This window comes from Ascaphus truei, chromosome 2, assembly GCF_040206685.1.
Source record: "Ascaphus truei isolate aAscTru1 chromosome 2, aAscTru1.hap1, whole genome shotgun sequence".
Lineage (NCBI taxonomy): Eukaryota > Metazoa > Chordata > Amphibia > Anura > Ascaphidae > Ascaphus > Ascaphus truei.
In genome coordinates this window covers 232631682-232657861 of record NC_134484.1, presented here as the reverse complement: position 1 = coordinate 232657861, position 26180 = coordinate 232631682, and the positions used below count along the sequence as shown (strand labels likewise).

The 26180-nt window shown below is 38.5% G+C and overlaps 1 protein-coding gene across 1 annotated transcript in view; it reads left to right on the top strand.

The window, feature by feature from the left end:
- Positions 1-21195, top strand: part of MOCOS (molybdenum cofactor sulfurase) — a 510054-nt gene extending 488859 nt beyond the window's left edge. The window contains exons 12-15 of the mRNA XM_075585954.1: positions 1072-1168; positions 7597-7732; positions 15628-15732; positions 16383-21195. Coding sequence (XP_075442069.1) covers positions 1072-1168; positions 7597-7732; positions 15628-15732; positions 16383-16514 — 470 coding nt within the window. The 3' untranslated portion in view covers positions 16515-21195. The remainder of the gene's footprint in view (positions 1-1071; positions 1169-7596; positions 7733-15627; positions 15733-16382) is intronic.
- Positions 21196-26180: the final 4985 nt, after the last annotated feature.

The window sequence follows — 26180 nt, the reverse complement described above, 5'->3', positions numbered from 1 at the left end:
ATAAGGGGGTTGAGCTGTACATTGCTTGTCACTTTGCATATCTATACCCTTAAAGGGGCATAGATAAGCACATTGGCAGTCAATGAACAACCTTTAAAAAAAAATACAACAAAAAATACAATACATTGCAATGAAATGAAAAAACAACATTTGCATAAAAATGTATTAACCGCTAAGGTAATGAAGGGGTTACCTTCTACTGCCACCCTCCCACAAGGCCTATATACCCACACTGGGGCAACTACAAGCTTCTCCACCCCCTGGACCAACAACAAAGCAGGGCCTGCTATTTAACCCTTTCATTACCTTAGCAGTTAGCCGCAAAGTTAATGAAACTGGCTGCAATTTTGTTTTTATTGCATAGGATTGATACCTGAGGCCGGCGGGGACCCAAAATGTGGGGATCCCCAGTGACCTGTGGAGACCCCCGGGAACCCCTGGAGATGCCGGCATAGGTATCAATCCTGTGCCATAAAAATAAAAGAAACTGCTTTTATGCATCTTGCATATCTTTAGTCCCAGACTTTAGTTGGTGCCAGAATATTGCAAGTTTTTAAAGTACGGTATGCTTATCACTGCTTACTGAATAGCAGTTTCTGGCAAAAAATGTGATTTCGGGCATTTTGTGGCATATCGTACAGCATTTTTTTTGCCAGAGTGTTATAGTACTATAAAAAAGCCATTTCAGTGCGATATTGCACTGTTATCGGAGCTTTGTGAATAGCAACACAGGCAATATCGCATTATAAGGGCATCTATAGTGCTATAAGCTACTTATCGAGGTTTAGTGAATAAGCCCCATTGACCCTTATTCTGTAAAGTGTGAATAGCGCTGATCTGGATCTATCACTCGGGTGAACTCTATTTGCACTTTACAGAATAAGAGTCATTGTCCCTTTATCTCTTGACAAGCTAAGAGAGTAAGATCTATAAATTACAAATGCCTCACTCAGACCTCCTTCCAGTTTTCCTTTTGATCGTGGTGCTTGCTCTTGACTTGCCATTCATGTAAGACATGCATATTATATAACAGTCTGCTTCTAAATACTTATCTCATTTCTGGATTTTCAGATGCCCCTTTAGCCTCTCTTTCTCTAGTGAATGAAGCTCAATACCTTCTAATAAACACGGCAAGCATCTCTCACCTAAGTCAGCAAATGGCATTAAGGTAAGATACTTCAAACTAAACATGTATTGTTGTGTTGGCAGATACAATTTAGATTAATGCATGACAGAAAAAAAAAACAGTTGTATAGCTCTTTTAGCGTTTAAGCATCCTTACTAGAGATGGGCACACTTGTAAAAGTTCAGGTCGCACATTTTTGCACAACTTTGCTATTTCTTCACAAATCAACAAAAATGTGTGCAAACATTTTGCTATAAAAAAAAGTTAGTGCGAAAACATGCCATTTCGCCACAACAAACTTTATAAAGGAGAGAGAGAGTGAAAGATACTGTATACTAATTTAGGTATGCACAGTAAATACAAATGATTTAAATTAGCATATATCCCAGGTAGCTCAGGTGTACTTTTTTTGTGCACAGGTGCCTCTCTTTCACACTCACAGGTTTGTGGGAAACGTAATAAAGTTTGTCAGAGCGAACTCTAGTGGCAAAAGTGGAATTGCATGCTTGTGAAAAGTAGGGTTGCAGACCTATCTGAGACATACAGTGTGAATGTGCTTACAAGTGGTGTATTGATTTGCTGTACACTTAAAAGATGGGCAAACTGAACTATTTTTGATGAATTTCGCAAACGTTCACCCATGCTCAAATACGAAATATGGCAAAAAAATGTTTGCTTGCAATCTTCAGAGATTTTGCCTGTAGCTGAACGTTCTCTTTGTGAACTTTCATCTTTAAGTGAAAGTTCTCCATGCAAACTTGTGATTTTTCATCTACAAGTGAAAATGTGCGAAATTGCAAAGTTTTGCTAATTTTTACATTTTAGAGTATTGAAATAAAAACAAAAAAGTGGGGGTTTTTTTCACCTCCAACATATATTTGAAAATGCAAAAGAGCACAATTTTCACAGCGAATTCAAATTTTGGCAAATTGGAAAACATTTTTTTTACCATCGTTAGATGTGATACAAAAGTGAATCAGCAATGCAAAGAAAGAAAGAAATCTGAATGGCTAAGAAATTGTAATGTAGGTGTAATGTTTCTTGGTTATCGGTAGAGAGAAGGAGGAGCTCATATTGGCATCTCATATTTGCATTGAAGTAAAGAAACAACGGCCCAGTTCCACCTAAGGATGCTAAGCTTAAATATGCATTTATTTCCCATCATATGAATGGGAGTAAAGGTACAATATGCTAAAGCTTAGCACATTTTTGTGGAACTGGTCCAATATATATACAGTATATAACATACTGAGACATGAACCCTTTACCCAAGTTGAGTCCTGTATTTAGGGTATCAAATGTTTACATGAGTTTATACTTATCCTTTCTAACATGTTTTTCTTTCTGTCTGTGTTCTGAAATTTCTCTTGATAATTGTTACTTTCAGAACACATACTGTACCATACATTAATCAATTAATCAGCTACAGTATCACACCTTTCTAACATAGGATATGTAACAAGATTTGCAATGCATCACAAGCCTCAGGCATCAAGTGCGTTAACATACAACATCAACACAAAAAGTATAACATCCGTATGTGCAAATATTGACTCTTTAGCAACCCAACTGGCCACTTTTGCTATTACGGATTAACATATTGATAAATTCTGCAATGCTAAAATTATATATTTTGATCACCTACTGCAGGAGAGGCCAACCTTTTTTTTTTCGACGGGCAAATAAATAGGCACACATTTTTGGATGGTCACCAGGCCTACAGCCAGCTATATCCAGTTTAAATTAATTAGTAACCCTAAATTAAATAACGACAAAAGAGAACAAGGATAATTAAAACATTAAAATATTACACACATGTTTAATAGAGAAGAGAAGAAAAAACTTTAAATCCTAATTGAAAAAAAAAAAAGAATCTGAATTGAAAATGTCTAAATGTGATTTCTGAACTTGCATTTCAGTTAATAGCGTCTCAATATTAGGATTTATTGTCGAAGTTGATAACAGAAGCAGACTACCCACATGAGCGCCTGTCTACAGATCTTTACTTATTTTCAACAAAGTTTGCTGCTGTAGATGGCTGCTCACAAAAAAATGTGGAGATATATATATATATATATTTATTGCAAAACAAAAGAAGACAGTGCAGGCTCCGTAGCGTAACTCTGTAATAATATTTCATAAATTCCAAAAGATAAAAACAGGCCACTCACAAAAATGGACAACATTTGTGCATTGAGCTGTAAATACAGCATGAATCGTCTGAGTAGTATTGAATACTCATCCAGTACACCTCCGTTGAAGGGCTGGAGTTGTATGAAGGCATCTAGGAGCAGGAAGGAGTACCTCTCTAACGGAGTCGAGGAGCTATGGAACCTAACAGGCAGTACGAGCTTGCCGGGGGAAGGTAGTGTGAGCGCACAGACTCGGAGTAACTGGCGTTCACTCAGACGTGCATGCGTCAGACCACCACGGGGATCCAGCCCTTCAACGGAGGTGTACCGGGTGAGTATTCCATACTACCCAGATGATTCCTCCTTTATTTACAGCCCAATGCACAAATTTTGTCCATTTTTGGGAGTGGTCTGTTTTTATCTTATGGAATTTAATAAATATTATTATAGAGTTATGTTATGGAGGCTGCACTGTCTTCTTTTGTTTTGCAGTAAATCGTGGGAATGGGTTGATCCTGTTGACAGCTGCATGGCATCTCCAGCTTTTTTATTCCAATTTGGCATTTTTTGCTGGATCAGTATCCTTTTGTTTCTGTCTCCCTTTTCCCATTCCCTTTTCCTTTGTTTTTTACCTTGTCATACAGTATTCAGTATGGTATTCTGTCTGTTTTGTGTTTAGCTCCTGGTTTGAAGCATAAAGCCATTTTTTAAACTCTCGCACTAGTTACCCTGCCTATCATTGGTGCTGTAAAATGTATTTTTTGTTATATATATTTGTTTATTTTTGTCAACAATTAAACACATTATGTATTTAACACCCCTTGGTATGGGGTACATCCATTCATTGATTCTGCCTGGAACGTCATTTCCTAGAGTTAGGGTAGACACAACTGGTCCGGTTCGGCCGGTGCAGGGTTGTGTGCGAGTTAAAATTGACACCAGGGTCTTTTGTAAAAAATAAATAAATTTATCATAAAAACATAACGGTGAGCTTCTTTCATCAAACTAGAGTACATCAAATAATGTATCCTCAGTTGTTTCCTGGGCCTCACAAAAAGGGGTATCACATCATATCTACCCAGATCTGCTATGCCAGGATTCTTGCTTGGATTTTTGGCAAGGGTCTCCTTTGTATTAATCACTACTAGGGTTAACTGTCTTTTCTTCCTCTTTGTTCTGGATCACCGAAAAGGGCTTTAGAATAAATAATATTAACTCAAGAAGATAACATGGAAAATAACTCCAGTACCTGTAACTATAAAGGGGCAGAACCAATGGGGACTGCTTCTTACCACTACTAACTTGGGGCCTAAAGCAAGATTACTTACACCCAGATTATATGATATTCGCAGCTGCAAGGGGCTACATGTATCTTCTTAAACCAATTGCCATTCCAATATTACAAATAATTAATAGTCTAATTACCAATAGTGCTAGGACCTTTAATAGCTTTTGTAATGATTCAGGAAATCATCAATTCTTTGTTTCTGACTCTGTTTACCTCACCAAGTATTTTTTGTGTGATCCAAGTAAGTTCGTTAGAAATCTGTATTTAGGTATCTTCCTCACTGATCTAATTGAGCAATGACCCTCATTTTGTTACTATGAAAAAGATATGTTGGAAAACATGTTCTATTTTCTTTTATTAAACCGCTGCTGGAAATTCATTTTATTAAATATTCCACAACACAGGAGAGGAAACACACCGCTGACTTAGTCAACAATATCAAAATTATTTTAGATTCGCATGTGTCATAGTTGTGACACAAATGGGTGCTGCCTATGTACTTGAAGTTAATAATATTAACAATTGATTGAAAATGTGACAAAGTCACAAAGTCACCCACAGAAAGTACATTTGTGGTGCACACCACATTAATATATATTTATATTTTATACAGTGATGATATACTGTGAAAAAACATAAGTGACAAAAGTGACAAAAAATAAAAAAATAAATTTTCAATTAAAAATCCCACGTGGTGCAAACTGATTGGTCACAAGATAGGTCAATCAATAAACTCAACGGCTATAATTAATATAGACAGCCCTAAATTAGTGGAGTTTTACCCAGATGATCTAATGAATCTGGAACGCTGAGACCCATATATATGTCTAATTACACAATTCATCCAACTTCTTGACAAAATCTAGTAACCGTGTGTATGTTCACAGAAGGCAAGCAGCAGATCGCAGCACCTAACACATATATAAGAGTGAATCAATGGGAAGTCCCTGTTGCTAACCTAACATATGAATGCCGTTACTAGTATCAGCCCAGCTCTAACATCGCTGGCAAGTTGTATTCGGGAAAACCTATTTCTAGTGATACAATTGATACATACAGTATAGTGCATGCAGCACTCAAGTTGCAACACAAACACTCATAGAAGTAGCCACATAATACTTAGCTACAGTGCTGTCAGTCTCAGCCCTCAGCCCTCCAGGAACGATACCGCGGTTGAATAAGTCTCAGCAGTGACTGAATCAGATGCACCACGTGTCGTGATGTCACCACGTCACTGTGCCCACGCCCTACGCGTTTCTCTCCAGGCGGAGCTTCGTCAGGGGAGGTGGATAGCGGATCAACCCATCAGACTGCGTTATATACCCTCAGGAGTACACAATTGCATTCACACAGCTGACAGAGAGATTTCTAATGCTCGATGGAAGTTGCGCAAGAGATTACAGTTTTAATAAAAACCTCTCCTATAAATTGATCCATCAAAGTAGTCCCACAGAATAAAATCACTAAAACAAATTTATAGTGGTATTTCTTGAATGAAAGTTTATTAATCTATGATGAAATAGCTAGATATATATATATATACATTGCTCTGCACATTTCGCAGTTGCATACTGATTCTGACTGGGTCCTACCCATAATTTGGCCAACTATTGTGGAGAGAGAGAACAAATGTAGTTATGTCACTAATTATTGATGGTAAGTAAATAGTTCTCAAATTTAATCACATAATTGTCCTCATATTACAATGGGGAAAGAAAGCACTTGGTAGGGAAACACATTTACGTCAGAATTGGCAGATTGACACCGTCACTGAGATACAGAATTGAATAAACTATTCAAATGAAGGAAGTAAAAGTAAATCCCTCATTTAAACCTAATGGGTATAAGGTTTTTAAACGATATGAGACTTATTCAACCGCGGTATCGTTCCTGGAGGGCTGAGGGCTGAGACTGACAGCACTGTAGCTAAGTATTATGTGGCTACTTCTATGAGTGTTTGTGTTGCAACTTGAGTGCTACATGCACTATATGTACACTGGCGACACACTTTATTCGAGCTCGGCTAGTCCCACGAATTCGGGTATACCCGGGTGTATTGAGGTTTGTGACTGTTTTCTGCCCGAGTGCATTGAGGTATTTTCCAGGCAGGGATTGAAGCATTTTATTCCCGCTGGCTGCAATACTGCACAGTATATATATATAAACTGCATTACAATTCATGAATTTATGCCATCTGGTAGACACGCGAAGCATTGCAGCCTATTAAATCCTAATCATTATCATTTAACAGATCAGCCGCCCGTCAGCCAGGCATGAACCCAGGCTGGGAAGGCAAACGCAACGGGGCTTGTCAGAGGTGAGGAGTGGCGCATTCCAGGTATCTGCCAGGTACATACCGGGTATTTGCTCGAATAAAGTGTGTCGGTGCAGTATCAATTGTATCACTAGAAATAGGTTTTCCCGAATACAACTTGCCAGCGATGTTAGAGCTGGGCTGTTACTAGTAACGGCATTCATATGTTAGGTTAGCAACAGGGACTCCCCATTGATTCACTCTGATATATGTGTTAGGTGCTGCGATCTGCTGCTTACCTTCTGTGAACATACACACGGTTACTAGATTTTGTCAAGAAGTTGGATGAATTGTGTAATTAGACATATATATGGGTCTCAGCGTTCCAGATTCATTAGATCATCTGGGTAAAACTCCACTAATTTAGGGCTGTCTATATTAATTATAGCCGTTGAGTTTATTGATTGACCTATCTTGTGACCAATCAGTTTGCACCACGTGGGATTTTTAATTGAAAATTTATTTTTTTATTTTTTGTCACTTTTGTCACTTATGTTTTTTCACAGTATATCATCACTGTATAAAATATAAATATATATTAATGTGGTGTGCATCACAAATGTACTTTCTGTGGGTGACTTTGTGACTTTATTAAATATTCCATTCTCAGCAGAAAATATTTTTTAGTTAAAAAAAAAATAGTTATATCTCACTCTCAATGGTTAGCACATACATTAAAGAAAACTAGTTATTAAAACATTTTTATACCTTCCTGTTTTGCATTACCACTGAACAGCGAAGAGTCTGAACATAAAGAATTTCACATTGAACAGCTGACTCAACGGTTCCGAGCAAATCTAGTCATTAATGGGAGCAAACCTTTTGAAGAAGAAGAATGGGCTGAAGTTTTTATTGACGATTTGCATTTGCAGGTACAGTACAATGTTAAATTGCACGACTTAGGTCAATATTTAATATCTCGCTGTGGTAGACTGTATTACGAAGCTTGAGTTGATCATTTGTTTGAGATTTGAACTTTGTTGAACTACATTTGAATGAGCATTCCCTCCTGCAAAAAAATTACTTTTCAAACCAAGTATTCATGAGAATCATTCTGTATCAGTAAGTTTAAGGTTCTGGAATACATTTCTATGACATGTTAGGGGCACACAGTTCATAATTTAAAAATATTATGTTTTTTAACATGTCAAATTTATAAATTGGGATTATCGAGTTGAAAAAAAAAGTGCATATAACGAAAAGGATGTGCAGTGATGCCGGTTTCACGTCTACGAATGGGGATTTATGAACTACCAAACAACCTTTGCTGTGTAAGTATGTACAAAGGGAGAACCTACCCCAAAGGGCTCACAATCTAAGTGGTATGTTGGGAGTCTTATATACACAGTATGAGTAACTGTGCAGTCAGGGAGGTTAAGGGCACCTGGAGTTCATAGTAGAGGCTTAGAAAATGTACTGAGTTGCTTCTTTTAAGAGGTGAATTTTCAGCTGGGATTTGAATGGGGAAAGTAAAGGAGTTTGAAGAATATTGAGTGAAAGAAAGTTCCATATGGTAGGTAGGGAGAGATTAGAAAAAAAAGGCTTAAAATGGAAGAGGGTTGTAGAGATAAAATGTGCCAAAACGAGCTGCTCCTACTCAATTTAGATATAATCTATATAACGGTATGATGAGTTAGCCTAATGCTGGATTTGTACGTTTTATCTTACCATCATCAGGTTAAAAACTCGCCCTTCTGAGATACAGTAAGCATCATGTTATAGTAAAAGGAGTTCCCCAATCACCTACTGTATGTCACTCTGCTGCCCATCCCCACCTCCCCACCCTCTATGTTACCTTTTAATTGTAGCGTACACTGGTACACTTTTGTCTTTATGGGCTTTGTTTTTGTTTACACACAACATCGACTATATTTTGAGCTAATATATTCATAAGCTAATAAAAGTTATGTTTTATTTATTTTTTATGCTTCCAGAGTGAACTCCTTTGTTCTTTCTTAACCGTTCTATTGCACTAGCTTTGCACAGTTCACAGTGCTGCACCACCCTGTATGCACTCTTTAGTGGAAAGACGTTTTGTTGATCTAGACTGCATGGTAATTCCAATAACTATCTTGGAGAGTTTGAAGTGGTATCTCACCCTCAGATCATACACTATCTTCAGACCACAGATTTGTAGAATCTTCTACTTTTTAAGAAGCTAGGAAATCCCAACATATTGTTATCATTATACCTGCCATCACATTCTCTATTGCAAAAAGGATAGTTTTACTTTGCAGAAGGTAACATTTTATTTCTTGTCATCCCTATTGGTGGCCCTGTGTTGGGCAATCGGACAATATGATCAATATATGGTCTACTGCCTATACTTGAATCAGTTGTTTTATGCAGTCTAAATACAGTATTGCTAACCAGGCTTATTTTTCCCCCAAACTCCTATTTGGAACTGTAGTTATTAATCTTTTTGTAAATTACACTTAAAGGTAGAAGTATAAAACTAATATTATATCAGGTAGTGTTAGAAGATAATAAAAAGATCATAACATAGTAATATTTCTGGCACACTAGTCAACTTTAGAATGAAACTATAATCCTGTAGTCCTTTCTTTTTAGATGCCTAATGTATTGCCCCTGCTTATCTGGTTAAACTGCGGACAAGAATTCTGGTTAATAACATGCAAGTGAGCCCATAAGAAGACATGAAAATAACCTTTGGGGATAAATTCATTTGAAAATGATACCAGCCCCACAAACTTAATGGAGTGTTACCACAAATCAGATTCAGTATGTTTATTGCAAAGCAAGCATGTAAATATAATTGTACTGTAATTTAGGGCAAATATATCTTGTTTGGTCATCACAGCCTTTTTGTTCTATGCTTTTACACCACTTGGCTTACGTGTTAGAACTCAACTACAATCACTTAAGAGCTGTAAAAGAGGATAAACCGACTACTATGTTGGTGTAAAGAGATGCTTACAGCAAATTAAATATGGTTCTAGCATACCTGTCAACTTCAATAGCAGAGCTCCAAAAAAAATTTCATTTAAAAACTCTGTGTTTAATTCACTGGGTCACTTATTTCTCAACTTAAGGGGATGTATCAAATCTTTCAAAGGGTTCTCATCTCAAGAACATGTGGATTGTTAGTGCTGCATACATAATAACTCAAGGTGTGAATGAAAAGAGAATACAAATGAAGTGGAAATTCATAGCAACTTCTTGTGATGGACTCTGGGGTACAGAAGGAAAATGTGCGTTGCTATTCAGAAAAATTAAGTTCAGATAACAGAATAAGAAATAGCAGACAAACAAGGATGAATAGCTAATTTAGTCAATGCCAGGACTACAAAATACTTCTGATTCCCAAACTCTTTGATACAGTAGCAGAATATTTGAAATGTCTTTGCCATACGCATAATGGATAGACTGTGTAATTAGGGAGAACTTTACAAGACTGGGACGTTCGAGGGTTCGAAATCTGAACTTTGCGGATTCGAAATGTGATGTTCCAATCAAACTCTGATTCGAAATTCGATATGAATATTCAATTCCAAGCAAAATTTGAACAGGGACCTAATGAAAGCTCATACTTAAATTACATTTTTGGGGTTTTCATTCATTTATTTTTCTGGGCGTTTTTTTTTTTTTAAGAAAATTCTCATGAGCAACCCTGAACAGTCTTTTTTTTTTTTTTTTTTAAATTGATGTCAGGCAGCAATAATGCGAGTGAGCAAGTGCTAATATTTGAATGGAGATTAGATCAGAGCATTACTTTTTTTTTTTTAAATCCTCAGTATAGTATTTCAGACAAATTTATTGTTTTTTTATCCTCCAAAATTAAAATGTTAAATTGCACTCATAATTTGCAGTTTTCAGATATTTAATTGACTTATTGAAGCAAGTTTAAACATACAATGTAAATAAACAGTTCAGTTGTGTCATAAGTTTGCCCCCATAAACTTTAAGTTATTACTCAGACACAGTTTGCCCTCAAAAGTCGAGGCGCTTTCTGAGGCTGCAGAATGTATAGAGGTGCTGCCCAATTTAACAAAAACACCAAACATGGGCAGCTTCATTGATGGGTTATAACTGAGAAGTTATAAGTAACTTTAGAGACCAGGAAAGAGAAAAATCAGAGACAAAGAAAGAGAAAGAAGAGATAAAAAAATATATAGTAAGGTGTGTGTGTGTGTGTGTGTGTGTGTGTGTGTGTGTGTGTGTGTGTGTGTGTGTGTGTGTGTGTGTGTGTGTGTGTGTGTGTGTGTGTGTGTGTGTGTGTGTGTGTGTGTGTGTGTGTGTGTGTGTGTGTGTGTGTGTGTGACTTTTGTCTTTTGTCACTGAAAATTTATTTGTGATGATGTTTTCAATTAAAAATAAAAACGCAAAGAAGTTTGACTTAGAATGCGGTTTAGCTATTGGCACTTATATAATTTTTGATTACTGGGAATTCTTTGTGTGTATCTGTCTGTGTGTAAGTGTGTAAGTGTGTCTGTGTGTCTGTCAGTGTGTGTGTGTGTGTGTGTGTGTGTCAGTCAGTGTGTGTGTGTGTGTGTGTGTGTGTGTTAGTCAGTGTGTGTGTGTATCAGTCAGTGTGTGTGTCTCTGTGTGTGTGTGTTTGGTCTCTGTGTCCTGCTGCTGGTGCACCGGTGGCTTCTGCGCATGCGCGAGAATGGAGGCAATACCTACTAGGCTTGTGCACATGCACGATGATTCTGCCAGAGCAGCCCTCCCTCCGTCCACCCTCCGGCAGAGTTGCAGGGACACGGCCAGCCCCCGTCGCATCTCCCGGCCGAAGAGGAGATTGTTGGGAGCCTGGGCACAGGATCAGCTGTATTGCACATGTGTAGGGGTGACACTGGGCTTCTGCGCGCCGCGGCTCACAACCCCTTCTGGTGCGCATGCAAGTTTAGTGTAAGGTCCGTGCAGCCTAGAATGCTGTTTTTGTGCGTATGTGCGAGCGCGACGAACGAGACAAGCACAAGCCCATTAGTACCATGACGTCACTCGCGTTACGGTTTTTCGTTACATGGCAAGGATTTTCTCCCATGAAAACCCTGTTGGCACCAGCAAAGAAGTTTCACTTAGAAAAAGTAATATCTTCATCTGCTTGCTATAGTAAACCTTCTTTAATTTAGTGACAAAGCAGTGTGCACGGAAAGGATTTTACATACTTTAAGCAAATTCCCACAAGGTATATATATATATATATATAAGACACACAGATGAAAAGAACAAAGACAATCCCCTTAGTAGCACTCTAAATTACACCTAAACTAATCTATAAAATAAAGATTGTTAAAAAGAAACAGATGCTCCGCCAATTCAGAAAAAATGAACAAGATTTTATTGATTTAACAACAAGACACACTAACTTAAAAACATAAAAATACTAAAGACAGCCTATGAAAATATATATGTATCAAAAATATAAAGAGAGGACTACTAATCAAATACTATCAGTATTACAAAAAGAAGAAAAACTAAAATGTGTCTAAATAAAGTTTAAATAATGACAACAAAGTAGTTTAGTCTAACATAATAGGCAATACAAAATATATTCCCACTGACATATGCATGAAAGAATGATAAATCATTGCGTTGGAAAAAGTATATAGTCAATGACCCAGTATATAGCCAGGAAAAATTAATATGTATACCAAAAACAGAGGGGGAAAAAAAAGGAGATAAAGCAACCAGGGAAAAATAATATAACAATAATAATAGTTATACCCTGAACAGCATTTCCCCAAAATGAAATCAATGAGAACTGATGCAGCAAATAAAGAAAAATATGACTAATAAAGACATATTAGCAAACAGAGTCATACATATTGAAAACACCACAAAGCGCAGCACTGCAAGGACAGGTAATGCCCAAACAGTAAGGAGGGTAATACTCAGCTGCAGCTAGATTGTGTAGAGTTTGTGTCCATATTGATTGTACAGGATGTGTTTCCAAAGTCTGCTTATAACAGGAACAAAAAATAAAGTCCAAAATGCTGCATCAGATCCATCATAAGTCCCTCAGAATAGAAGATTACATAAAGGCTGTAGTAAAGTAAACACTCTACATGTTTCACCCGTCGGTGGGCTTCTTCCCGGAGTGGTAAAATTTTAAGTGAAGGCGTGCAGTGTTTTATAGATGGTAAAGTAATTAGTTCCAGCTTTGTTCTTATTTTCCTGTCCAATTAAAGCTACCTGCTCAGTTGAGCTGCGTCACGCACACCAGTGCAAGCAATATTGTAATCATTTCAGGCAGAGCTTCAAATTAAGCCCATATATTTGCACTGGTGTGTATGAAAATGACAACTTCACAGCACAAAAAGTGACAGCTTGCAAGTATATAGATAGCTATGGTTTTGTAATAAACATTTCTCCCTAAAAAGACAGTGGTGCAGCTATAGACATAAAAATTAGCAGCACCGTTTTTCTTTTGCATCTCTGGAAATGCAAACAGCATCATTTTGCACAAAATCAGGAATAAAATGCAGCATGAAGTAGTTTAAAGTATATTAATACAACTTTAAAGATCTAGTTTTATCCAGTTACTACTAGTCATCATTGTAATTATACCAATAATACTAAACTAACAATATTATTCTCTGACATAGTCTGAAAACATATACACACTTTAGCAATCGAAGCATAAATACAGAAACCAAAAAAATCTGTGTAGATGGTATTTCCATCAATACTATGGTTCTGAAGCAAGGATTATGCTGAAGCAGACGTCATGGGTGATGTATTAAATGACGTCACTAGCAGATCATATCAAAGACTGGTGCAATGGGAGGTATCAATTCATTTACCAAAGCATTTTATAGTCCAAGCAAAAATACAGAAACCGAGGAATCTGTATAGGAGATGTTTCCATAAATGCTGTGATTCTGACACAAGGGTTATGCTGAAGCAGACGTCATAGGTGATGTATTAGATGACGTCACTAGCAGATCATATCAAGGACTGGTGCAATTGGATGGAATCAATTCATTTGCCAATGCACTGACAAAGCAAAGACATATATGTTAATAACATAGAACAATAGTATATTTAGAGTTAGTATTGAGAACATGAGAAAATTAATGAAGAGAATTGTATATTTATAAAAGAGTAGAAGATGACATTATATCAGAAAATAATTATGAAATTTTGTTAAAAAAATTAAATAGTAAAACAGAGAGGAACGAAATAATACATATTTATGCAAAATTAATTTCAAAAGAAAGGGGGCCACGCGTCTTCACAAGGTAATGAAGATAAATTGGAACACAATATTGCATATATGTACAGATGTCAATTATAAACTATAAAAACATAGCAAACCCTAAAGAATCATTTAGTCCCATGGGCTGCATGGTATTGAGAAGAACTATCCAGCGACACTCCTTTTTAAGGAGAGCTTTCTCCAAATCCCCACCCCTTATGCCTAGGGCCACTTTATCAAAGGCAAATGCTGTTAGACACGTACTGTCTGAAGCATGATGTTGAAGGAAATGTCTAGCTACAGATGTAATTTTTTTTTAATGAATCCAAATCCCGTTGTGCCGTTTTGATATTTCTTGTGTGTTCTAAGACCCTAAAGCGGACTTCTCGTGTAGTCATGCCAATATATTTAAGGTCACAGGGACAAGTTAAACAGTATATCACCCCCTTGGTCTTACAGTTAAGGGTGTATCCAATATTATATTCTTTAGTGTGTTTACTGTTCAAAATGTGTCTGTCTGTACCATATACCTACAGGCAGAGCAGCTGTTACATTTAGAGAAACCCTTTTTCCTGAGAGACAAGAATGTTTCGCTTGTATGGGGAACATAATGACTATGTACAAGTCGGTCTTTGAGGTTAGGTGACCGTCGACTTGTCATGTTGACCTTGTCACCTACCGCTATATATATATATATATATATCAAAACAACACCTATTAGTGATCTGATTAGCATAGTCTTAATGCCATGCTAAGTTAGCACTGGCATGTGTTAGCTTCAAATAACATGACATTAAGCCTGTCTTATCCAAAGGTGGTGTGACTACCATCCAGACCCTGAATAGGTGTTTAGTTAAAGTAAAAAAGGAGATGACAGGAGAGGAAATGAATCCTGTAAGTAACAATACGATAGTTAAATCCTGCCTAACTGGGGTCTTACAGTAATATAGATCCTATAATATACCTATTTCAGGGTCTGGATGTGAGTAATGCCAACATTAGCTGTGAGCGTTACGTTTAATCACTGCGTCAACTATTACGGAGCTCTTTGGATATACGGTGGTAGAGGGAACACCTCTTTTGCAGATCATTAGCACTAACAGATGTAATAATAATGCAGGGGCTCGTTACGGCTGAAAACTGCACTTAATGCAGTGGTACTGAGCTTTGAAGATCCCTGTTATCACTTAACAAGACGTTAACTGAAGTTATAATTGGAGCTCTGTGGTTCTGCACGTAACTTAAAAAGACTTAAAAAGAAACTGGTCTGTAGAAGATTTAAAAAAAAAACATTTCTTTAAAACATAAATATTAATTAATACAAATATGCAGTGGTCGACAAATCACCAAAAAATCTACTCGCCACACTAAAAAATCTACTCGCCACCTAGTACCAAACGTGTGCTGCTTGGGCCAATAGGAGCTCGCCACGATGTTAAATCCACTCGCCCGGGGCGAGCAAATGTATAGGTTTGTCGAACACTGCAAATATGTATGTTAATAAGGTATATTTTCTCAACCAATACTTAGAAGAAATAATATATGTAAAAATAAAACTGAATACTGCATTTTTTTCTATATTGAGGGGTTTTTTTTCTTCAGGTTGCAGGAAAATGTACTAGATGCCAAATAATTTGTATAAACCAGCATACTGGAGAGAGAAAGAGAGAATTATTTCAAACTTTGTCATCCTGCAGAAATGGAAAGGTTAGTATGATTTCACAATAAAATCTTAAATAGTATAAGTAGCATTCAATTTGGTGTTGACAGAACCCGTTTAAATGGTTTAATAATTTAGTACGTAGAAATTGTTAAGATAGTATTTATTAATCAAAGCGGCTATGATCAAACTGAACATGGATATAATGTGGACCCGTAGCATGACCCCAAATGTCCTATTTCTCACCATGGATTCAGAAGATATGAGGATGACTTCTTGAGCCCTACTGATGTTTAGGATGCTTAACTGATGCTTTGTAGCAGGACACCAACAATGTGCCAGTGGAAGCTGACCCCATTGAAAATGCACTAGCAGCGTGTGAAATGGAGGCGGGTCTAACACGTTATTGCACTCTCTAGCATGTAAGGGCGACTTGATGCTTCCCAAACGACTTGAATTTTGTACCTGTAGTTCATGCTCATATCCTGTTTACCTTTATTACATTCAGACATACACATACATTCTGGGATCATTTAAAAGTAGAGTGCCACAGAAAACATATTGTAAGTTTTGAGACCATTGAATATCTGAGACATTTTTGATGCATAAATACAATTAGCACAGCAACATTTATTGATTTGCTTTTACAATTTACTTGAATTTCTTTGTAATGCTTCTTTTTGCTTTCTTTCTGTAGACAACCTTTGGCATGTATCTACTGAATTCTCCATTTCGTTCCACATGTCAAACTGTACTGCAAGTTGGTTCTCCTGTATTATTTGCTCTAAAGGAAGCTCCAGAGACCAAGACTTCACAACACATTGAATAAATTGTTAGGGAGAAATGATGTACTGTTCAAAAGCAAATGTACAAAACCCACTCAGAACATCTGCAAGTATTTCAGAATATGCTTTTACAGTACTTTTGACCCACTACAGGCATACCCCGCATTAACGTACGCAATAGGACCGGAGCATGTATGTAAAGTGAAAATGTACTTAAAGTGAAGCACTACCTTTTTTCCAATTATCGATGCATGTACAGTACTGCAAACGTCATACACGTGCATAACTGATATAAATAACCCATATGTAACAGGTTCTATAGTCTCCCCGCTTGCGCACAGCTTCGGTACAGGTAGGGAGCCGGTATTGCTGTTCAGTACGTGCTGACAGGCGCATGCGTGAGCTGCCATTTGCCTATTGAGCGATATGTACTTACTCGCGAGTGTACTTAAAGTGAGTGTCCTTAAACCGGGGTATGCCTGTATTCATTCACCATCCACAAATTGTGGATGCAAATATTGCTGATGGCCCATGAATATCATGAAAAGGCATGGCGGTTTGAGATTCGAAGGTCTGAGTTGAACCAAACGCAGCTTGGATCTATGGACCTAAATCCAAGGAAGAGACAGACCAAAACCTTGTTTCTGCATTTGATTTGGGTCCTCTACCTTTTACCTTCTAATGCCCCCTGTGGCTTTCTGTGGGAGGTATATTGAAGGTTAATAGTGATTGTGGGGGACCTTCCCTACCTAATGGTACACCCCAGACATTACCAACCTCCTCCTGTGCATCTGTTAGGTCCATCTCCTCTGATACATGGAATTGCAGTGTTAGAGGAAGCGTGCAAGCAGGAGAGTTTGAGCCTGCAATCTGCAGTTAACACACTGTGGACCTTACATCTGTACCGGAGGAAGTATAGACTCCTCATCATCATGTCACCCACTCCCTCCACCCAAGTCCCTTTCTCTCCCCCCATGTCACTCTCTCCCTCATGTCACTCTCTCCTCTCATCTTCTACCCCCCTCCCCTTTCCATCTAATCATGATTCCCTTATTCACAGAAGAATAATCATGTAGAATAATTTTTGTTTTGTTAATTTGTTCATTTGGTTCTGCTTTAGATTATAATGTGCATATTCTATGACATTTAACTATTTTTTCTTATATATTTGCCATCTAACCTTTTTACGTTCAATAGATTTTCTTAGCTGACTGACAGATTATTTAGACCTGGTTCCATTGCCGATCTCATACTTCTGTTGGTTAAAGATCACAAGAGATTTCCCTCCTCATCCCTCTGTGTATTCAAACCATGTTTGCTGGCTCAGTAACAGAGACACTGATATGTGTCTAGTTGTCAAACTACATGAAATAATAAGCATAAAATTAATGCCAACTCTGAGTTCTATCATTTTAACGTATGAGTGGGCTAACATAAAAATACAAAAAGATTGCACATTTGTACAAGAACATTCTCAAGGGATCTCTTCCAATTTGTGTTAATGTTATTTTGTATGGCAGGGCGTATGACACAAATGTGTGTTGGGATAAGGGTAAGAAACATTTTCCTATTATATAAAATTTCAAGATCTAAGATTTTTCTGATGACTCATTTACTTGAATTCATTAACCTTTTTAAGCAATCTTTTAATACCATTTAGCATTTACATCTACAGTATATTAACTTTACAATGTAACTACAAACTACCTCTATCTACCTTATTGTCTGTTCCTTTAACAATGTAAAGACAAAACATAAAAGAAAAGCCTGGGTCAGCATCCTCGTGTGCTATGGCACTCTCTGTGTCCAGGTATAGAGGTCTTGTCCCCTTGTCTTGCAGTCAGCATACAGTCCATCTGTGTGCATCAAGACACCATCTTTTCCTCAGGTCAACCCAGTTGTGGGCTAAAGAAATCTCTGTCTTCCTTCTCCTTATGTCAGCCCAAATGTGAGCTAAGGAATCTCTGGTCTGTGTCTCACATGAGGCTTTTTAAAGAGCTCTCATTAGTCCAGATGGAGACTCGTTAATTGAGTGGCTGCAATCAACTATCTCTCTGTTGGATTCTCAGGGCTCTGAGGCTGCTTTATTTAAACAGGGATACGTCCCCTTCAGAAACCCTAAGGGGGTTATTCATTAAAGTGCGATATTCCAAGTCAGTGGGAGTGCTCGTGCTGTAGTGCCATATCTGCACAAATGTACTTTAATGAATAAGCCCCTATAATGGAAAACATCTGAACTGTACTAATTAGACAGTCACATTTCTAGCAAAGAAATGGGGTAGGTGGTGCACTCCTTTAGCATGTCCACAATACTGTATGTTCAATATCTCACACAGCTGAATAAACTAAAAGCCTTGGGGTTTCTTGTAAATATCTACTGGTTCTTCTGAACTTTTTCTCATTTTAAACCAGAAGCGTAAGAGCAAAATAAATGGGAATATATTTTAGGAAATGTAAGGAACTCAAATTGGTCAATTGTTAAATACAAGTACTGCATGTTTAAATTCATTTGCTACATTTTTATTAAATGACTCCCGCTCACTTTATTCCTAAATACATATATTTTATTCCATTGTATTGTATTCTTTGTAAATCTTGATGATTTCAGCCAGTGCTTGCTTTTGAAGATAGCATCCTACCCGACATCTTATTAATTCTTGTGGGTGGGGTTTATTTATCGAAGTCTTCCAGCTGCAAACCTACTGAACCAGATTTATCAAAAAGGAAAATTGCATTCTCTGATGCAGATATTTCCCCCCCCCCCCCCCCACCCCCCAGTTTTGCAGCTTGGAGAGTTTGATAAATACGCCTTTTATTGCTTTCAGGTGAAGTGTTTGCCCAGAATTATATCAGTTTTGCATTGAAACATGGGCCCATTTGTGTTGATTTTACTCCAAAATTACTTTGATACATAGGACCAAATTGGAGTCATATACATATGTAATAGTTAAAGGGGCAGATCCCGCTACTCCATTTTTTTGTTTATCCTTTTTTTGTATTTTTATGGGAAACAGGGGTTTTCTGGATCTGAACTGTGTCAATTACAGCTCTAGGGACCAATGTTTCTTGAGATACTGAACCGGGAAGGTACCTTTTCCTCAAGGCGAATCAAAATGGAGGTTGAAATATCCTGCGCCATGTGGGCCAAAAGAAATCCGGAATGTCATCAGTCGTGGCTTACTATCTGCCCGCTTGATGCAGGGTATTTCATTCTCCATAAGGTCCCAGTGGCACTTTCTCTGGTAAGCATTTCTGGAATGAGGGGTTCCCCAGAGCTGGAATGAATGAGGTTTAGCTCCAAACACCCCATTCTTCCTACAGTATACATATTAAAAAAGTGTGGAGGGGGGGAGGGAGAGAAGAACTGCATTTTTATTTCCTACATTTGTTACCCCAACTGTCCTGGGTTTAGGAAGTTTCTGATTGTGATTTATCAATTTGAGAAGTTTGCACTGCTTTGTAGACTATAAAATAGTGGCAGTAAAATGTCTTAACAAGTGAAGAAACTTTCCCTTATATTTACTATAAATTGCTCTAAATTATTGTGTTCTGGGGGGGGTCACAACATTTGCAAACAAAGCTCATTTGGTCCATTTTCCTGTAATGAAAAAGCTTGTGAGGCAAAGGAGCTCAGACTACCAAATCTGTTTTAAAGCAGCAGTCCAAGCTAACGTTCCCCTCCCCCACTCCCCCTTTTAATATGTATATCAATACAATCCACACAGTGATAAGTAATTGGCTAAGTTGCCGATCGATTCGTTCTCCTGTGATCGATCGGTGAAGATTCGACTTGGGGGTTCACTAAATGGCTGTCAGTGCAGCAGAAGAGGACCAAAGATGCAAAGTTCTGTGGGGAAGATCATGTGACCAGGCAGTCAGTAGATACAATTGGTCCACTGCTAGAGAGAGGGCAAGGTTCAAAAAGGGGTGTGCCAGAGCCTATTTCAGAAGAGGAAGGGGATGTGACTTTGTAAATGGTTGCTTTAGAATGAAACAATACAATACAATTACATTATAATACATTAAAAATGTCATCCCCTGTGGCTGCAAATATTTGACCTCATCAACTCCCTAGGAGACACAGATGGTCCCTAACCCATGGCTAGCCTTATTGGGCAGACGCCCTCCCAACGTTCCTACACACAGATACAAATTAATGCTACATATCTTGCTGGCCGCAAGATATTCCATAGCGACGTGTTGGAATAAGCAGACTAGCCAGGGATTAATATACGCAGTATATGGCATACCCTGAAAATGGAGCGTATTACGGCATATCGAAGAGAGAAAACCCATAAATTTGCTCAGGTGTGGGAACCATGGTTGTCACAGGAGGGTGACTTGGGCCTGGACCCAGAGCTAGCAATGCAGTAAAAGTTATTCAGAGGCTTCAGAAGAATCTAAACCGAAAGGAGATTTAGGAGATAGGAATAGGATGAGACGCTGAGATGTAATTCTGTGAATACTGTGATAATTTCCCCTCCCACCCCCCGCATCCCCACCGCATGATAGTTGCTGTGTTATATCCCTTATGGTTTCCCCCTCCACCCCTCCACCCTCCCCCCCTCCATCCCATGAGAAACTGACGTATGCGATTTTTATACAACACTTCAAATATGTATGTTCAGTAAAGTGAGCTATCTATGGGAATAAACAAATGCCAATGTACTGTAATGCGTAACAATTTTCCCTACCCTTTTTCCCTTCTGTACCCCAATTTTACAATAAAAATATATGTTTTAAAAAAAAGTCATTCAGAATAGTTTTTTTTTTTTTTTTAATGCTACAAGTATTTTATCATAGTACAGAACTGATTTATTAAAATAAAACACATGTAGGATATTGCTTGGTCTGCAGCTTTAAAAATTACAGGGATACCTTTTTCTAAAATCGCTCTGGTAAAATTGCAGGAATATCTCAAGGCAATTTTCCGGCGTTTTAGAATGTGCACTAGTTTCAATGTCTCTCTGCCTATAAAACTATAACTGCAATTACTGTATATACAATCTACCTAGTTTACTGTGTATTATTCTCAGTCACAGAAGAACAAAATGTTACTTTTACCCCTGACTGCAGCATTATGTTTCTTGTATCTCTCTTCCCATCTTTAGATGCCGCACATTCTCAAGATTCTTCATTCTTTCTGTTGTCTGCTTGATCCAGTTATTTTTTCAACAGCAAATTGATCAAAATATTTATTCATAGCCCAAGTTAATTCTCCTTGACATCTGGAAATTCCTACCTGAGATTAGCTTGCTTTTCTGAATTTTAAGTGCTGTAAAGTTTTCTGGCTCCTGCAAAACATTGTGTGCTCATGTTTAATTTATGGCACACAGGAATATATTGGTACTTTTTAGGAAAAAATAACATTATATCAAAACTCAAAATAGCCCACCTGTCATTTAAAACAGAATGCTCCAAAGAATAGTAACATGATTAAATATGTGTTCAAAGCACTTCATCTGCTGAAACTTAGCATGCATTTTCGCTATTTCACATAGTAAACATACAGTATGTAGCCCTCAGACCCCCCCCCCCCCCCGGTCGCAGATCGGACCCCCTAGGGTGTACTAAGGTCTGGCTACATATGTCTAGGTGGTGCCTACCTGTGGGCAACAGGAGGGCCTGAGTCTCCCGCGATGGTGTGGGGGAGTACAGGACCAGGTTTCTGGGGTTCTTGCCTTCATCTGGTCTCAATGGTGCAACGCCTCCATCTCTGTTAAGCCCCAGGGATATGGGGTGGAACCCTTACAGAGAATTCCCACTTAGGGACGAGAGATTCCAGTCTCAGTCTTTGTTAAAAGTAGCAGCAGCTCTCTTTATTGTTCACAACAGCACACAGCAATCCCAGCAACACGCTGGTCTCATGTACAGGGTCTTCTCTCCCAGCTCCAGACTGCACACCCTCAGGATGGTCTGTGGGTGTTCACTGTATCCCTGCCACCACCCCAAGCCGCGGGCACTCAGGGTGGGGCTAGCTCTTCCCTCACCCCCTAGGCAGGGTGAGAGGCATTGGTCCACCGTAGCTCTATCAGCTCTACTCAGGGTCTGCCTGATCTCCTCCAACTGTATCCCTTAACAGGAACTCTCTCACTCAGAACTCTCAGCCAGACTGACAGGAACAACCAACTAAATAGACTGTGCACTGCTCTTTATGACTTTGGCAAGCCCCTCCCCTATGTCTCTTGCCTTAGACACAGAGTCAGGTGGCCTACCTCCACCACTTAGGGCAGGGCTTGAAGTGGGGGAAACCCATGATAACTACTGGCAGCCTGCCCTTAGCAGGGCTTATACCAGTAGGAGGATAGACGTATAGCCCTATTTTCTTACCAGGGCTACACATAATTTTACTTGACTTCAGAGTTTTAAACAGTTCTACAAATACACTGTACAAAGGCACACACATTATTTAAACTGCCGCATATCCTGAGACTTCATTTAAATCAACTATTCCTGGACTAAACGTTATCTAGTTAAATAAAACATAGCATTTTCATTATTATCCTTCATTTTGACCACAGGTAGTAAAAGTAACACAGTACCACATCCAAACTTTATTTGTCTAGAAGGGATTAAATTGACTAACCATACCAAGTCAATACACAAAAGCTAGTTCTAGTCTTGATGTGTGTGGCTTTTTGAGCTATTCCTTGTATTTATGGGGAATCGGGATTATGTATTAAAGTCTCCCACCTACAAAACCGAGACAAAACATAGTGGGAAAAATAAGATTAGGAAAGCTTGAAATCCAAGGATTTGCAGCGGAGCACAGCTGAGGAATGGGGCCAGCACCAGCAGTTGAGGGGTTAAAAATATATTTATTGAAACATGGTTTGACACGAAGGGGAGACAAGACAAACTCTGACGCGTTTCAGGCTATGCAGCCCTTTGTCAAAGAGTACAATCGCGTCTCACACTCCCGCAGCTATGAAGGGGATTCCCCGCCTCCATTACCCAGTGGTGCCACGCGGTTTTGGCGCGAACACCATCGTGCATAGCTATTGGTTGAATACTGCATCCAATCAGACTACTGATGCGGAAGGTGCGTCTGGGAAGAGGGGAGGAACCAGGGAGCCCCGTTCGGCTACGAGAGTGGAAGAAAAGACAGGGGATAAGACACAACAATACAATAAACAGAGCAAGAAACATATAACATATCTATTTCAATTGTATGCGCAATTGATTCGTTACATGGATGTGGACAAGTAGTGAATTACTATTTACCTCGTGAATAAAATGTAATATCAAAACATTCACTATGATCAAATCTTCTGTCATATATAATATATTATATAGATTTATCCCTTATATCATATGCTGTAAAAAACAGTGTGATCAATAATTTTTTGGTAATAATCTATATACATGACAGTTTACATTATTCCAAGGCAATGATCTTCCTAATTTCCAGCATTTGTGCAGAATAATAACCAGCTTTTAAAAGAACCCTAAATGAAGGAAATATATATTGTAATTAAATAGATTGAGGAGGAAAAAAAAGGTCGGGGGGGATGGGAGGATGGGGAAGGGGGGGGAGGGGAGGATGGGGAGGTGGGGGGTGAGGGGGGGGGGAGGGGAGGATGGGGATGGGGGGGGGGGGGGGGGAAGGAAGGGCATAAATCCAGAACATTTCCCTACGATTTAACAAAGCTTCTCTATCACCTCCCCTAACATGGGCCTGGATGTATTCAAGGGCACGGAAAGAGAATGATGCTAATGTTCCTAGTTGACATTGATTAAAATGTCGGGCCACAGGAAATCTCTCATCTCGTTTTTTGATGCTCCTAATGTGTTCATTAATTCGAACTTTGAGCGGTCTAATGGTACGGCCTAGATAGCCACTGCCACAAGGACAGCTGAGTAAATACACCACAAAATTAGTGTTACATGTTAGAAATGTATCAATGCGATAGATTTGATTAGTATAAACATTCCTAATAGTTTTTTGTTCTTTAGCGTATTTACATGTATTACAGTTTCCACATTTAAAAAAACCTTTTGGTAGTTTGTTGGTGCTATTTTTGATGGAGCAGAGCAGCATACCTATTTGACAACACCATACAGGATATATGTGAGGACAAGGCTGATCTTGATTTTTATTTTAATAAATTGGAAAAAACACTTCTCACTAACATTAGATTATGGTGGGACATCACTACGCTGGATAACTATATAATAACTAAAAGGATACCAAGGGGACTCCGCGTCAAAAAAACGCCTTCATTTGGTTTCCCCTCCAAAGATTTTGAACAGGAATGGACCAGTGTTCTGAATGAATGCTCCTTTAAATTGTTGGACCTAATTATCAAAACAAAGGTTCAGGAACGGATCGGTGTGAAAAAAGACATCAAAGACCTGCAACAAAGATTGAATAAATTTAAAGAAATGAAGGGTTTTGAGACCATGGATGAGAGGCTATCCAACAATGTGGAAAAGGCCGAGAAAGAGATCATGGCTAAAAAACAACAAAAATTCGACAGAGATCGAGTCGATTATGAAAGGAACCAGGTGTATGTGTGGCAACGTTTACCACCAACCAGAACATCTATACGCCAGGGATCCTCCTATAAGAATCCACAGCCTCAAAAGGAATATTCAAAAAGATCAACATCTAAAAGATCAATCCTGAAGAAATTTCCCGAAACGTCTAGCATTTCAGACATCTCGGACGGGGAAACACGCCAGCAAACAGTGTCATTCTCGACGGATGATGATACAGACAGATGCCGGGACAGTACCGATTATGAATCTAGACAACAAAAACATCAAGGAGAAGCGTCAACGTCCTATGAATTAAGAAGTAATAAATCTTCAAAAAACTATTCAAAAGGACAAGGTGCTCGCCAAAAAGATGTGGCACTAAAGAAAAGAAAGATCGACTCCTAACACAAATTGATAATGTCTTGAACATATCGGGGATTACAATACCAGAAGGAGAACTAGCCGTTCTGAATAAAGGCCTGAATTTTGCCATTATGAATGATTTCGATCTATTCAGCACGGTTATAGATCTCCAGCGCTTTGTTAGAAAACTCTCATTAAAAAAGTTCTTCTCATCCAAGGAGGTCTTGATACCTGAGTCTCCTCTTTCATATGCTGGGGATAATCTTGATCCCCACCATGTGATAGATGACACTCGGGAAGATAGACTCTCCTTTAGAGAATATGGGGCACTTCAAGATCTAACAGACCTTATTGGTGAAGAAGAGGTTGCAGATTGCATAGATAGGGAAGAACAACTTTCATTTCTTACAGGTACCAAACACACCTCATTTAAGAATAAATCAGTCTTTTGTCCCAATTTCACCAAAAGTCCTCATCTTGAGACATTCGAAAAGTTGGTCGAGAGGGACCTACAGACATTAGCCAAAGGTTACTCATTTACCACCCCATCCTTTAATAATATGACTAAAGAGGAACATGTACATTTATCTGCACTCAAGAATAGATCAAACATAGTCATCAAGAGTGCAGATAAAGGGGGGGCGGTGGTCATTTTGCATTCAGATGTATACCATTTGGAAGCCACAAGACAACTCAGTGATACCACAGCGTATTGTAAATTGGACAGGGATCCCACACAAGCGTTTCTGGTGGAAATTCGTGATCTGTTGGACCTGGGCAGGGAAATAGGAGTTTTAACTAAACAAGAAGCAGAGTACTTATACAATCCTTTTCCCAGCGTGCCTATTTTTCACCATCTCCCAAAG